The sequence below is a fragment of the Macaca fascicularis genome, chromosome 12 (assembly GCF_037993035.2).
Source record: "Macaca fascicularis isolate 582-1 chromosome 12, T2T-MFA8v1.1".
Lineage (NCBI taxonomy): Eukaryota > Metazoa > Chordata > Mammalia > Primates > Cercopithecidae > Macaca > Macaca fascicularis.
The window spans coordinates 16,694,593-16,709,935 of record NC_088386.1 but is presented as its reverse complement, the minus strand read 5'-3'; the positions used below and the strand labels follow the sequence as shown (position 1 = coordinate 16,709,935).

Here is a 15,343-nt window from a genome sequence, read left to right as displayed (position 1 = left end):
ATTTTGTTCCAGAGGAAGACATTATCTTTTTTATACTGAAGAGTAATAATGCTTGTCCTTTACTCCAGAGGAAGGTATTAGTCCTTCTTTACAGGTTAATTGCCGCACAAATATTCTTTAAATATATTATGAAACAAAGGACATTTCTTTCTGATGAGAAATGCAGAAATATGAAAGACCAATTTCCTGCTGGGAAATAGGCTCCCCACAGGGCCCCTTTTACTCAGTGTTGGAATGCACGAAATCTCTCCTAGTTCTATTGAGTGCTCTTACATAGGCCCACTGTAGTTTCTAGTGAATACCCATTGACTATTTGGGGGTTCCTTTCTTAAATATTTTGGAATTATCAGATCTGTACTTTGCCCTACTGCTTTCTTCTGCATTCGCCCACATAGATACCAAAGGCACCCACACTGTGTGGCTTTTGTTATTTAGGGATTTGTAAAGGTATCTAGTTATTTAGAATTGTTGTAAATGTTGTACTTTTGGTTCTGGTATCTAATTCTCTATCTAGCCTAAAACCATGCTGTCCTCACAGCAGCCTATCTTCCCAAAATAACCCTTTCAAAAAAAGTATGCCAAGCCTGATTTTACTTTTTTTAAAGTCCTCATTTTGAGAATAAACTTTATTTTTCCATAAAATACTTATTTCCAAGATCTTCCTAAATTGCATAAAAATACTTGCCTCTCCTCCCCTTGCACCACACTAAGTGGTAGTAGGTCGGTATTATTTTAAGTGGAGGGGCCGATGTTTTCTTTCTTTACTTTCTATAACATTCTGTGTCTTATTTTCTTGCTATATTTGTGTACTCCATCTATCAGCAATTCCTCTTACCCTCTTTCCAAATATGTTGCCTAAAACTAGCAAACAGGATAAACAAGCTTATTTAATATGTGTGCAGAGGATGTAAAGCAAAAATAACTATCTATCTTCTGAGATTGAGCATAATCTTAGAAATTTCTGTTGACTTTGTGGTCCTTTTGGCAGTATATAAACAGTCTAGAGGAATTTAAGCTATATTTACAACAACAATTATTTTATTCAATTTCAATAGTTCCTCAGTAGTTTGCCCATTATAGCACCTCCTCCTTCAAATTTAGTATAGTGTGTATGTATTAGGTAAGAAATAAAATAAATTGGGAGTGATAATGCAAACATAATTCTCTCCAAATTCTTCTATGAGCTCTCCACACTGGAAACTTGGTACTTTATAACACATAGTGCCTGCTCCTAAGCAGTAGAAAATTTCAAGCGTATCTGGCTTTTACTTGATGTTTTACAACCAAGCAATATCTGATGGGTTCTTACTCACATCCAGCATCAGTAGATCAGAGGAATGTCACGATTATATAATTCCTACATATCAAGTAAAGAAAAATAAAATATTCTAGGACAACAGAAAGAGAAAATATATTTTCCCTGGATGATCCTATTCCATAAAATAAAAAATACAAGCTTATAGGAGATGCTAAGAGAGCTTAATGTTGAGAGGGTAATAAAGTTTGTTTGTTTGTTTTTTTTTTTCCAGAGAACATTTCCTCTGAGATTCCCCCTACTTAGGCAAGGAGACTGATGTAGACCCCGACCTACCACACCCCCCGACACACACAATTAACTCTGTCCCCAATAGAATTCCTTTCTTCTAAGCACTGATATTAGTAGAAAAGATAAGATGGCACGTGTGACAATTAGGATGCTGAACAAGTTATTAGGTTGGTGCAAAAGTAATTGTGACTTTGCCATTGCTTTTTTTTTCTTTTTTCTTTTTTTTTGAGACAGAGTCTCACTCTGCCACCCAGACTGAAGTGCAGTAGCGCCATCTTGGCTCACTGCAACCTCCGCCCCCTGGGTTCAAGCGATTCTCCTGCCTCAGCCTCCCTAGTAGCTGGGTTTATAGGCATGTACCACCACACCAAACTTTTTTTATTTTTATTTTTTTTGGATTTTTAGTGGAGATGGGGTTTCACCATTTGGCTAGGTTGGTCTTGAACTCCTGGCCTCAAATGATCTGCCCACCTTGGCCTCCCAAAGTGCTGGTGTTATTATATTTAATTGCAAAAAATGCAATTACCTTTGCACCGTGATATTACAAACTAAATGCATTCAATTGTGCAAACAGGTAAGACACTACAAAGAGTGAAAGAAGAAAGTCCCTGTGAACTTGCAATGGGAAGGTTGTGAAAGGTGTTGAGTCCTAATAGATCAGTTATATTCGAGAAGGTGAAAATGTGAGTGGATGCCTTCTCCATGTGGAAGGTCAGGGGACCCCTGAAGAGAAGAGGACTACCCATTTGTCCTGTGAGACTTTTGAAGTCTTATTAATTAAGATTAAACACTCTTATAAGTGTTGCTCAGTAAATCAAGTTGCTAACTAAAGGGTGATTTTCTAGTCATTGATTTGTAAGAACTATCATTTGTGTTATAGATTCTCTCCTCCTCCCCCACTGATGCTTACTGTCTAATTGGTAAGTGTAACAAATGATAAAATATTACAAGGCAAGGTAAGCTTGAAATTAATTAGTAATATCAAGTATAACTTACCGACAGAGGAATGAGGAAGTTACACTTTTGACTGCATTCTAAAATTATACAAATATATAGAAAACCAATGGCAGGAGCAATATTTAGGGATATTTAGTGGGATTTATGGTATTTCATTTCATGATTCTTATGAAGGTGTTAATAAACCAATGAGACTTACTACACCCTAACATCCCTAACAACTTCAGAATGCATTCTCTTGGCTTTTCCCTTCCCTCTCTGTTTCTCCTCCTACTCTCCCTTGTCTCTTCCTCTTCTTTCTCTTTCTTCTTTGATTTGGATAAATATCTGTGACTTTAGTAAATATTTAGATATGCAGGAGAGAAACTGAGTGACTTAAACATTTCCTTATTCTCCCAAAAAGATACAAATGTGTGACAGATTGACAGACAGATGAATATAACAAGGGATCTACACTAGCAAGCAACTCATTGTGTCTAATAGATTAAACAGAATTAAACAATGTTCAGTATTGAAAGATGTGTTTTAATGTGTCTTATTTCAATGTACTTTGCCTCCCCTGGTATCCTGAAACTATTATTTGTATAATCACATGACTCTGTGTGGTGAATGGAACCCAAGGACTTGGCCTCAAGTTTCCTTTGGCAATAGTGGAAGAAAAATCCCCAGTGGTAGAAAGTCAATTGGTAGAGACAATGCTAGGGACTCTTTAACGTCAGTGGATGCTCTAGGGCTATTGCACCTGAGTCTTCGACTATCTCTTGTTTTCTGGAGGAAAATTCCTCCAGAAAATTATGGGATAATTTGAATCTAGTACTAAATCCTTAAAAACAAATGGAAGTGTTAAAAAAGATGAAAATGTTTCCTTCCAACATTAGTCAAGATCTTACAGTAGAATTTTCTCTTTCAATTTGTAAGAGATTTTCCAGAATGGAAAATGTGCTGTGTGCTCTTCTGGGAATTTTATAAGGAAAGAAGGTGGGTAACCTCTATGAAGTCTACCTCTAATAGAAGGCTCAGTAATCTTGTACTTTTCAAGGAATAAAGGAAGATTATTTTGAATCATTGGAGAATCTTGTCTTGGTTATGGAAACAAGAAATACTAGATTCAAAGAAATTTATTCATCACAGGCAGACATTATCTCAAAAAGACAAATGTCATGCCAATGTTTCTAAATACTCCTCCATACATAGCAACCCTCTGTCATTTGTAGACAAGATCTGATTCAGAAAACTTTATTTTATTTCTAAAAAGTTGTGAAAATCAGGAAAAAATACCATTAATATCAACTCAAAGAGATGGAAGGGTTTTTTTTTTTCTTTTTTACTGTGCCAACATAACCAATTCATTAAATGATGACTCTTTTAAAAAAAAGAGCAAAATAAATAAACACATGTCCCTTGTTGGGCATCTAGTAGGTAAACATAACAACAGCAGGTAAATGTCTCAAGTTCTTAAGCTGTTTTGGTGTTACAGTTCAGCTATATGTATATAGAGAAAAGCATACACGGGAAAATAATCTGCATTGTTTTACTGTCTTAATTCCTGTATATATGACACAGAAGGGCTATGGGGTGACAGGAAGATGTGAGGTTTTAAATACAGCACAAAAAGAGATTTGACAACACTGGACCTCGGTAGGCATGAGCAATTTGTCAATATCTTCAGGTCTCCAGAGAGCAAGAATGACTCTCAGGATATTGCAACTCTGTCTGCTTCCACCAGAGATCATAATTGGGCTATGAATTTTTATAACAGGAAAGTCTTCCTGTCAAAGACAGAGACTGACAAAAAGTTTAGTTTACTGATACTGAAAGAATCTCAGAACAGAATGAGTAATATACATGGGTGTCACTTAAATATATAGTGCCTTTCCTTCTTTCTTCTTTTTTTCTTTAAAAGTAAATTCCTGTTATAGTTTACTGGTTAGAGGTTCTACAGTGTAGCTTGTTTATGAGGATTGCTCAGCATACTGGTTTTCGGCCCAGGGACATGATATGCATTTTGGGGAATTCAAAAGCCAATTGAGGTGAGTAGAGGTCATTTGTAAATCGAAACCAAATGATAGCAGAAGATGTGAACTGAAGCTATTTCTTCATCTGCAAAGAGCTAATTGGGCACATTTCAGGCCAAGTCTCTGAAGACACAGCTCGTGAACTCTGTCTTCTTGATGCTGTGCTCATTATAGACACTCAATAGAGGACTGGCTAATGCTAGGGAAATCCCCATCAAGGTGGCCTTTACATGACACTGCAGATTTACCTCAGGAAGGAGAGCAAAGAGAAGGAAAATGCAGTGAGGGATTCTAGCACCTAGCTGCTTGTGGAGTACTATTTGCCTTGTCTAATTTATCTGAAATTGAAGAGTTTGTCTGTAAAGGATATCCTACTTCACAAAGTCTCAAGGGACATTTGTCTTTCTGACATATCAGCTGTTAGCTAGGCCTTATTTCTTACTTGGTTGTTTTTAGAGTAAATTTTGGTTCTTTGGTCTTGTGTCTGCTATTTGAGGTGGAAGATTGAATACTGCATAGATGACCTCTGTATGTCTAGAACAACCTAATTTTGCCACAGATACCAAAACACTATAATGATAATCTTGAATTAATTCAATTATTACCTAAATTTCATAACCTGTCCTCAATTATCGACCTTAATATTTCTAGGTAAAGAGAGATGTACTGCATTGACACCCTGTTTTTAAAGGGTAAGACAGCAAGAGAAAGAAAGACATTGTAGATATTCACAATGTTGTATGTGAGGAAGTTTTTGAATGACTTCAGAAACCCAAATGAATATATTGAGAAAGCAGCATTTTGAGTTCTGTCTACATGTGAACCTGAAACTAGGATTTGAGGCAATCCATTTTCAGAAGGAAGTGATGGAGTTTGAATCCTAGGAAATCTTCCTGAATAAAATGGCCATGTGTTTTAAGGTTCAGATATTTATAACCCAAAATAGAAGGAATTTTGCTAGGTGATCTCTCCAGTTCTTTTTCGGTTATGAGAGTCTGATTTCTTTCCATGAAAAGGGTAGAAAAACTTCTTTTACTGTTATATGAATGTTATAAAATATATACCTGTCTATGAATTAGCTGATCAAAGATAATACATGAAAAATATTCAAAATACTCTGTAAATCTTTTTTTAAAATCTCTCTTTAATAGATTTTTGTATTCAGAAATGATACTTTGTAAATGCATTTTAAAATCCAGATTGCTGAATTCTAAACATTATCAAGACAAAATTGTGACTATATGTGTATGTAAAACTAGAGAGTACTGGAAAATGTGGTGAATGGTAAGGGCCTTTTGTGAGGTAATTGACTTATTTAACTTATCTATTGATTTTTTTTAAATGTCTAAGTACTTAATTGACTCTTCCACTAAAATTTAAACATATACAAATAATTTTTCATTCAGAAGAGAGACATTTGATATATAACATCAACATATCATCATAAAAATTTAGAGAATGAGAACATCTTAATGGGCACCTGGTCTAAACATTTTAATTTTACCAGGTAAAAAGGTGGAAGCAAGAGATAAGTGACTTCACTGTGTTCTATACCTCCATGCTCTGATGGACCAAGAAAATCAATCAGTTGACATCAAGTCAGGTACAGAACCCTTGTATCTACACTGTATTAGGGTTATATCTACTTTAGTGCTTTTAAAATTTTGTAGACATTTGATTGTGAATGGACGTTTTGTATTTTTTTCTTTAAAAATAACATCATTAGAAACTATACAAAACAGAACCACAAATAATCCCTTCTAAGGTGTAAGGTATTCCATCATTTCTTGTTTGGACATTAGGACTTTTCCTTCAGTAAGAAATTAAGTTGAAAATGAAGTAGAACATCTTATACTGTAATTCAAGTGCAGTACATTGAAAAAATAAAAACAGTATTTAAGTTGGGAAAATCCGTTTACATGTGATTAAGTTTTAATCAGTGCCCTTAACCTAGATCTCAAAAGCTAAAAATGTTCTTAGATTGACAAAATAACAACCCATTCCCAAAGACAAATACTTAAATCAAAGAAGCATTTTTAATAAAAAAATTCACACACACATACACACATAGACCCCCACAATACATGAAACATATAATAATGTATGTCTTTATTTGCAATGAAGTGAGTTTTATACTGAACTCAGAACACAGATGCAAGTTCAACAGTTGAACTCAATCAAGTAAGTAATCTTATATAAAAGGATAACTCCCTCTAGCATATACTTATCCTGTGTGACAGATATCTCTGTAATACAGTAAATTCCTTCAACTCAAGCAGACTGTCCAAAATGGAAACACATTGAAAAGATGAATATACTCAAATAATCAACAGAAGAGCAAAATATAAAAATGGGAACATTTTCTGAATAATGCAGATACCCTCCTTCCAAAAAAAAATTACATGTGAGGGAATATCTAGATTGTCACAATTACTGGAAAAGTTGCCCAATAGCTATTATACTGGTGTTTCACTTAAAAAACTGCTTCGTACTTTTGCAACTTGCAAAGTTATTCCTAGCAAAAAGTTATTTCTCCTGAAACAGAATAAATAGGTCATTCACAATATGCACTGGAATATACTTTTGAAAAACAAGATCTCTACTCACCTCTAATTCTATCTTTCTGCTGGTGATTGTTGATATATTTATTTTAAAATATGTACTTTATAGGAGCTATTGTTACAATTAAAATTTAGGACATTATAATTCATGTTTTAGAAACTCCTAAGGCAGGAGGACAGCTCCTACCATTTTACAAAGGCCTTTCTGTTAATAAATGATTAATTAAGGGACTGAGTGGCTCAAAGCAGGGAGCCAGTCCTTAGCCAATAAAGCCCAACTCAATGCTACCCCACTGCCCCATATTCTCTGTCCTCTCTACTGGAACTGTCTTGTGCTGAATCCATGAACACCTAAATATTCAACTCACTCCTGCCATTTCTCTGCTGAGCAATCTCCTACAACCTGTGCCTGAGACTTGGAGACTGTTTGTGGTCCATGGGCTTTAGGGGCCCCAGGGAAAGCCACGTGCACTAGTGCATCTGGATGAACTGCGGACTTTGTCTATCCATGAGAATTCAACTTCCCAAGAGCTACATTGACTCATTGATTTGTATCCAGGCTCCGGGCTCCCAATTCCCACACAACATAAGTTCCCTGAAGTCAGGGAATTTGGTAGGTTTGACTTGTTTAGTCTCTCTCCCCTGCAACCCTCTCTCTGAGCCTCACAGTGTATTTGGCACATAGTAGGTGCTCGGTAAACCCACTTTGAATGGGCCAGGGTTGTGTTGAAGAAAGGAAAGGCTGGGAGGACTTGAGATTTGAAGATTTTCCTACATGTGTCCAGGAAGAAAGAAAAGGAAAAAATAAAAGTGAGTATCAGATTCTTATCATCATTACAGTTATTATTGTTTTTAACCAACCTTTAGGAATTCCACTGGCATTACCCAGGCAGCTGGTAGGAGAATCTGGGCTGGAGGCTAAAGGATGTCCATTGCCCCAAATCAGAAGGTGCAGAACCCCAGGTCACAATCTGAGACAACCCCTAGGGTCCCAACAGGTGTTGCCCGCCTCCCATAGGGCTCCGGACCCCCAGTCCCCGACTGTCCCTTGCCTTCTGAGGCGCTGGAGCATGCCCAGTGGCAGAGCTGGAGTCACCGAGGGCTCTGCACGGGCGCACTCCGCTTCTCCGGGTTTTAGCAGAAGCCCGCGGGGGGCGGGGGGGTTGCGTGTCGGGGGGTAACCGCGGCACCCGGCAGCCTTGGGCGCGCGAGTGGGGAGCTCTTGCGCCGCGCAGGGCTCTCTCCCCCGTTGCGGTTGCTGAGGAGATGCTGGAGCGCGGCACCCGGCTGCTCCACCTGGCGCGCTGAGCACCGCGCGGGGAGCCCCCGGGGGCGGGCGGCGGGGGGCGCGGACTGCGGTAGAATGCGAGCCCGGCTCCTCCAGCGCAGTGAGACGTCTCTCCAGCTGGGTCAGGTGCCGGGGGCCCGCCGCTCGCCGCTCCACTAACTTGCCACTTGGTCGTGTCTGGTCTCAGAGGCTCGCTACGCTTTCGGGTGGTGGGGGGCGGGGAGAGTGGGGAGTTAGAGGGTCTGCGGTAGCCGAAGGAGGGATCCTGCGAGGGGGAGCCTGCCTGGTGCCGCTCTTCTTCCCCTCCCCGTCGCTCCCCTCCCCCCACCCCGTCGCTGCCGCTTTCCCTTTCGCCAATTCCGAGAGCGACGGGCGCCTGTGACATGCGAACGCTGCCAAGTGACGGTCCCCGAGTCTGAAGTGCCCGCGAGGAAGTGAGCGCCAACGCGGGCCGCCGGCGATGACAGCCATGAAACAGGAGCAGCAGCCCACCCCGGGGGCCAGGGCGAGCCAGGCGCAGCCGGCGGACCAGGTGAGAGTTGGCAGCTGCGGCCAGGCACTCCCGGGAGGGGTGGCTCCAGTCGGCGCTCCCCCCGCCTCTCCTCCCAGGCTCGGCTCCCACGCCTCCCTCTTCCCACCCTCCCCCCCGCCCCAGTTCCAGGCTCTCCTGCTTATCCATGGACTCTGCGGGAAGTTAGAGCCTCTGAGTGCGCTCCGGAGCCGGGCGAGAGGATGCGCAAGGTGGAGAGCCGCGGGGAAGGGGGGAGAGAGGTAAAGGCTGAAGGTGCCCCGGGGAGCCCCGGCGGGCGGGCTACCGAGGGAGGGAGAGGTGGCCAGGGCCAAGGAATGGGGCCTCTTGGCTCCCTATTAACACACGTTGAAGAAATCTGCTGCGCTCCTGATGTCCACTTATCGGGTTCAAGCCCCGTCTTCCTGTAGCCGGGACGCTTGCTGGCCAAAGCGACCCGAGTAGGCGAATGACCTTTAGGCGGACCGAGTTTTTCCTTTCCTTTCTTGTTTCTTTTGAGGAGTCGGGTGTGTGTTTGTGAGGTGGGGTGGTCGCGGGGGTCGATGGGGGAAGAGGGTCCCAGACATCTGTAGTCTGCTGAGTGGAACGGAGCTTGGGGAGCAGCAAGGCATTAATTATTAAGGGGAGCTGGGAAGGTGCTGGCTTTAGTGATTTGTTGGGTTTGGTTGTGTTGTGTCTGCAGAGCTGAGGTGCCCTGCGTGGGCTGAGGGTTATTACTGTCTCTTTCCCGTCCTTCTACACCCGCCAACCCCTTTTTGTTTTGGTCTTTAGAAATCTGTAGTATAACCATACCGTCGTGGATCCCCATCTCGTCTCTGTCCCCGATTTGGGGTGATTTGGGAGTTCGGTGTCGCTCTTTTTCCAAAGTTGGAGGGTCGGGAGCGCCGAGATACCCTGGCAAGGAGGAGGAGGAGGAAGGCTGTGCTGAGCCTGGTGGAGGTGCCGTCACGTTTACATCAATTAGAGACTCTGGGCAGAGAGAGCTGCCCTTAGGTCAGGGATTAACTGTGGACCCCGAGGACCCAAGCACTGGGGTAGGAGGATTGGGGATCTTTGCTCGGAGTGCACTGCGAAGGCTGCTGAAGGCGTTCCCGGCAGAAACCCTCTCAGTGTATTGCTAGCATGGGATGAAGGGAGTGCACGCAGCTAGGCTCCAGCAGCAACTAGGCTTTTCGCGTATTCTAAGCACTAAAGAGCCTATTAAGGGGAGCTGTCCAAATCGCCCAGTAGTGGTGGCGAGACAGAGGAGGCGATGCCAGCGAGGCTGTTATTAATATTGCAGACTTGGTCATCTCTCCTGGCTTGTGGTCTCTTTTCTCCTCTCCCCTCCCCTTCTCTTTTCCCTCACATATGTTTCATACAGGTGGTGGGGATTACTCAATGACTTAAAGCTCCCTTCTCGTTTATTAGTGGGAGGGGGTTGAATGTTGGCAGTTTTTACAAAGCATTTGTTTTCTTAAACTATCCTCTTTGATCCATACTCTGAGATAAGTATGAAAATATTAAAAGATCATATGTCCCTTCCTTTTATACCTCTTCCTCCTAATCCCCAGCACACATCAGAATGTGAAAACTGGTTAGCAGATATATAAAAATAATTTCAGGACAGGAACATGGATTTAACATCCTCTTTCAGGCTGACAGCCCTTAAATTTCATTAACAAGCCGCCGAGCCTCTCTACTGCTCTTGGAATGATGCTACCAATAAGAATGATTAGTCAGGTGAGAGTCCCCACATGAAATCTTTGCTCACTAACCTGTGACACCAGCTGGTTACTTGAGGCGCTGCAAACAGTTCAGTGATGGTGGAAGTGGGAGGCAGCAGCAGAGCAGAGCACACAGAAGCTGAAAATGTATGTATAAATAGTGGACACGCCGTCTATGCACAACAAACCCCTTTGTCAGGATTAATCTGGTACTTAAAATTCATGTGAAGAGATAGGTTCGAGTTCGAATCCATTTTTCTTGTTAGTGTGCATTTTTTAATAGCCACTTCAAATATTCAGGGAGTGGCTACTTTGCAGAACTCTTGCTTTGATAGAGTATTTTAAGTGCCTTTCTGAGTATTGACATGATTTTAAAATGTCAGTTTTATGCATCTTATGCATGTGTTAAAATAGATGGATTTTACAAAGAAAGTCAACTGAAATATATACATGGCAGCATCACAGTGAGGGTTTTTCAAGCACTCCCAGAAAATACTCATATCTAGCATATTTTTGTTCAAAGCTTGACATATGAAATGATGGACAAATAATGTGAATTATGTTAGTGAAAGCTTAAACTACTTTCCGTAAGACTACTAAGCTTTTATTAGCCATATTAGTCATTATGGTTTAATTCTGCAATTGCCACACAACTCTCATGCAATACTAGATATAATAGCTTCATAAAGATGTGATTAGGTGTGCTGCCTTCTGTAATATTTCAAAAAAAGATTCACACATTTAAATTAAAATGTACCTTTATGAAATTATACCTAGTGGTTAAATAGGGCATATGGTCCAACAAATCAATCACTATGCATTGATTTTGAACGATTTAAGCTATTGCATGTTGCCAAAAATGTCTTCTAGTTTCTATGGTAAAGATTTTTATGAAACCTCGAAGATGCCTTGTCCTAAGCCATCAAACACCTATTTCCGCTTATAGTACAGTGGAAGACCATAATCCTTCCTCTAACTGAAAATGCTTATGGACCATATAATTTGGTGATGGTTATAGTCCTGTAGAGGGCTCAACCTTCCTGTTTTATTTGATCTGTTACTGTCCTCTGGCACAGGGTGCCATGACAAGAGGACATGCTGTCCCTTCCTAGAGAATGGTGACAACAAGAATAGGAGGGACTGTGTAGGGATCGTGTATTTCATGAATATTCTGAATCATTGGAAATATTTTTTATCATCTTAATAATCTTCCTTTTAAAGATTCTTTGATCAAAAATTATTTACAACAGTTATTTTTGTTGCTTTCATAACACTCCACATTTACAAAATGTCTAAAAACAAATGCCTTGACATGAGTAGACACAATCATTTCTTAACATGATCAATATCTCAACATTGAAAGATCTAAGAACTTGAGTGGCTAATTGTAATTTGTTATTATTTTTTAAAATCCCTTCTTGAATGCTTGCCACAGGCAAAGTACTATTCTCAGGGTTCATAAAGTAACATTTATTGAATGTATTTTTCTATTTGATTCTCAAAGTAATTTTTTGAGGTGGGTCCTGTTTTTATTTCTATTTTAGAGATGAGAATACAGAGGATTAAGGAAGTTACGGTGGAGGTGAGACTTAGCCAGGAACTCATGGAGGTCTGAAGCCTTACCTTTTAACTTCTATACAATCATAATACAACATATTTCTATTGTAAGGATGAAAATAATTGCAAATCATCTGTGTGTGCATGTGCACAAATTTACCTTGAATATAAGACGAATGAATAATGTGTTTAAAGCTTCAGCTATACATGTAAATCACAGCTCTGGAAATTTTAAAGTTAACTTAATATCATGCTACTGATCTAAATAATATAAAAAGAACAAGATAGATCTTCATAAATTTATAGGAGCTTTTTTTGTTCTTTGCGTCACTTGTCTCTGATGACGAGACTCTCCAGGTTTGTTAAATGAGTATATATTTTTGTTAATGGTCAATCAGACAAGGTTTAGAATTTGTTCACATTTCCACCAGGTGGCACCCTTCTGCTGACTCCAGTGGGTAAAAATATTGCCTAAAAAGCATGGCTGTTCTCTCAGCTCCAAAAACAAAACAAAAATAATCACACAAAAACAAAAACAACAAAAACAAAACCATCCCACTTTTTAGTGTATGACTAAAAAGCATATTTTTAAAAGCAACTATTTGACTACAAAGACAGCACTTGTTATGCATTTTCTTTAAAAAAATGCATTTTGGTAGAAAACCAATCTCTTACAATTGAACATGTGGCTGTCACTTGATGAAATAATTCATGACCAGAATTGAGATCAAATGTGTAATGTGTAAAATGCCTTCTGTGAAATATCGATGTGCTTTAGACATTTAGGTAATATTAACTTAAAATGTTTTAATATAGAAATTGGTATTCAGTATTTTTATTTCACCTTTGGTCTAGCAAACCAGATTAAAATATTCAAATATATGCTTAATGAAAAATTGCAAAAGAGTTATTCTTCTAGGTGCCCTTTACTAATATATACATGTCATAATTTGATCAATAAACTATTGTTTTTAAAACAGAAGCTTGAAAAGAGCTTTCATAAATCATATTGAACAATTTTAATGAATAAAAAATTTATTCTAATTATTAAACATATAAAATGTCATATTTAATTGAGGAGAGAGTTCTATATAATTTGGTTATAAAAAATATACATTAAATAAAAATGTTATATGGAAATCTATGATTTGAGAGAAAATATACATTTCCTACTCTCCTTCAATGTCTTATTTTTTATATATAAATATAATATATAAGTTTATAATATAAATATTATATATAAGGCATTTTATTTATTGAGTTAAGAACATACCACAAAATATTTCTTGCTTAGAAGCTTCTCATATATCTGTATATCTATTTGATTATTTCAGGATCTGAGCAAATGGTATATTTTAAAAAGATTAAATTATATAAAAACAACTTAAAGAAAATTATATTATTAAATATTAATGCTGCATTATCTTGTGAAGCATATTACATTGGAAACAAAACACTTAACCATATTTCTCCCAGTCTGAGTAAAAATAAAGCAATTTCAAAATTTTGGTTTCTTGAATTATGATTACAGAATGTCTTCGGCTTTACTACTTATAGGCACATTTTAAATTTACTTAGTGTGACATGTAGCAGACACAGTGACAGAATGCTGTGGCTAAGTTTGTGAGATTTTTTGTGCTATCAACCACAAATATTTATTCGTCACTGTCTATGAGTTATGCACTGGAAATCACAGAGTCAAGTTCATATCCCAGGTCCACGAAAGACCACTGTGTTTTCTTGGGCAGGATAACTGAATTTCCCCATTTCATCTGTGAATGGAGGTGACTGCAGTTCCCTTTAGATGTTTGTTCTAAGGGTTAAATGAAATAATATGTAAGAGTTTTTGAAGAAGGCTTGACTCATACCAAGTCTTCTTATTAAATGTATAGTCTGGGAATAAGAGCCTAGACAAAATTGAAAAAAAATAAAATCTGGGCCTGGTGCAGTGGCTCGCACCTGTAATCCCAGCACTTTGGGAGGTTGAGGTAGATGGATTGAGCCTACGAGTTCTAGACCAGCGTGGACAACATAGTGTGACCTTGTCTCAAAAAAAAAAAAAAAAATTAGTAGGGTTTAGTGGCACTCTCCTGTGGTCCCAGCTACTTGGGAGGCTGGGGTGGGAGGACTGAGGATTGCTTGAGCCTGGGAGGTCAAGACCACAGTGAGTCGAGATTGTGCCACTGCACTCTAGCTTGGGCAATAGAGTGAGACCCTGTCTCAAAAAAAAGTCTTAGGGGATTATGAAGCCATGTATAGCTGATCCATTATTTTAACTTTACAGACAACCACATTTTGCAGTACACGTATTAATATGATTACACATGAGTTTTTTGGTGCATATAAATATTATATTAATGGATTTGGACATCTAAGCTATTTTAGCAGGCATCCAGATTTCAAAATATTCTGTTACATCCTGACTTTCATTCAGTCAAAATTGAGCAGTAAAATTCTTTACTGTTCTACTCTGTAAGAAGTCAGGCTAAAAGTAAACTTTGACTAATTCTCACCAAGAATTGAGTTAGCTGCTGACTATGTTGCATGTTGTTTTCAATGCAATGTACTTCCCAAGGTAATTAGCATGAGAAAGAGGATATTTAAAGGAAAGACAGATGGGATTTACAGAAATATGTCAGGGGGTGAGATTTCAGTCAGTGTAGCAGGAGAATGTGCTTGGCAGTGGAGCCACCAAGAAACCAAGGTGCATGCCCCTATTGTTTTGGGGAGGGGCATGGAATTGGATTAAACGTAAGTCAAAAGACTTCTTCATAAATTTTTTCTACAGCTTTTTCTGTTCAACCTTTAAACACACTTGTATGCTCCACTTATTAAAATAATTTCCATGTATTTTCATACTTGCTAAGTGACTTGTGCATCCTAACCAAGTTAATGTACTACTAACATTAGAATGCGGGCCATATACTAAGACATACATCAACCCAATAAAGGTTGGAGGATTTTCCATCTGAAGCCCTGTACAAGGTCCAAAAGGAGGCCAGATAAATGATAAAGGGAATGTAAACTTCTTCATAAACTTATATCCTTATGGATAGTTAGAATTATTCTTGCTCTAGTGAACGCTGCCCTGCCTTGAGAAGTCGTGGGGCTTAGTATTGATTATTCCCAGCATAATCTTGTTTTAAAGTTTTTATTGACCTGATCCACAAGTGTCTGGCAATAA

At 39.1% G+C, this 15,343-nt stretch overlaps 1 protein-coding gene across 4 annotated transcripts in view; it reads left to right on the top strand.

The window, feature by feature from the left end:
• The window catches only part of DPP10 (dipeptidyl peptidase like 10), a 1,411,130-nt gene that overhangs the window by 702,085 nt on the left and 693,702 nt on the right, over positions 1 to 15,343 (top strand). For 2 of the 4 annotated variants that reach the window (XM_065525407.2, XM_005572965.5), the window contains exon 1: positions 8,285 to 8,899. The exons of 1 other annotated variant lie outside the window; for it this stretch is intronic. Coding sequence is in view for 2 of the 3 variants with exons in the window: in XM_005572965.5 (XP_005573022.3) it covers positions 8,828 to 8,899 (72 nt within the window). In the remaining variant the exon portion in view is untranslated. Of the gene's footprint in view, positions 1 to 8,284; positions 9,139 to 15,343 lie in introns of those variants that run through there. One more of the 4 variants, XM_005572967.5, reaches the window with a different exon arrangement.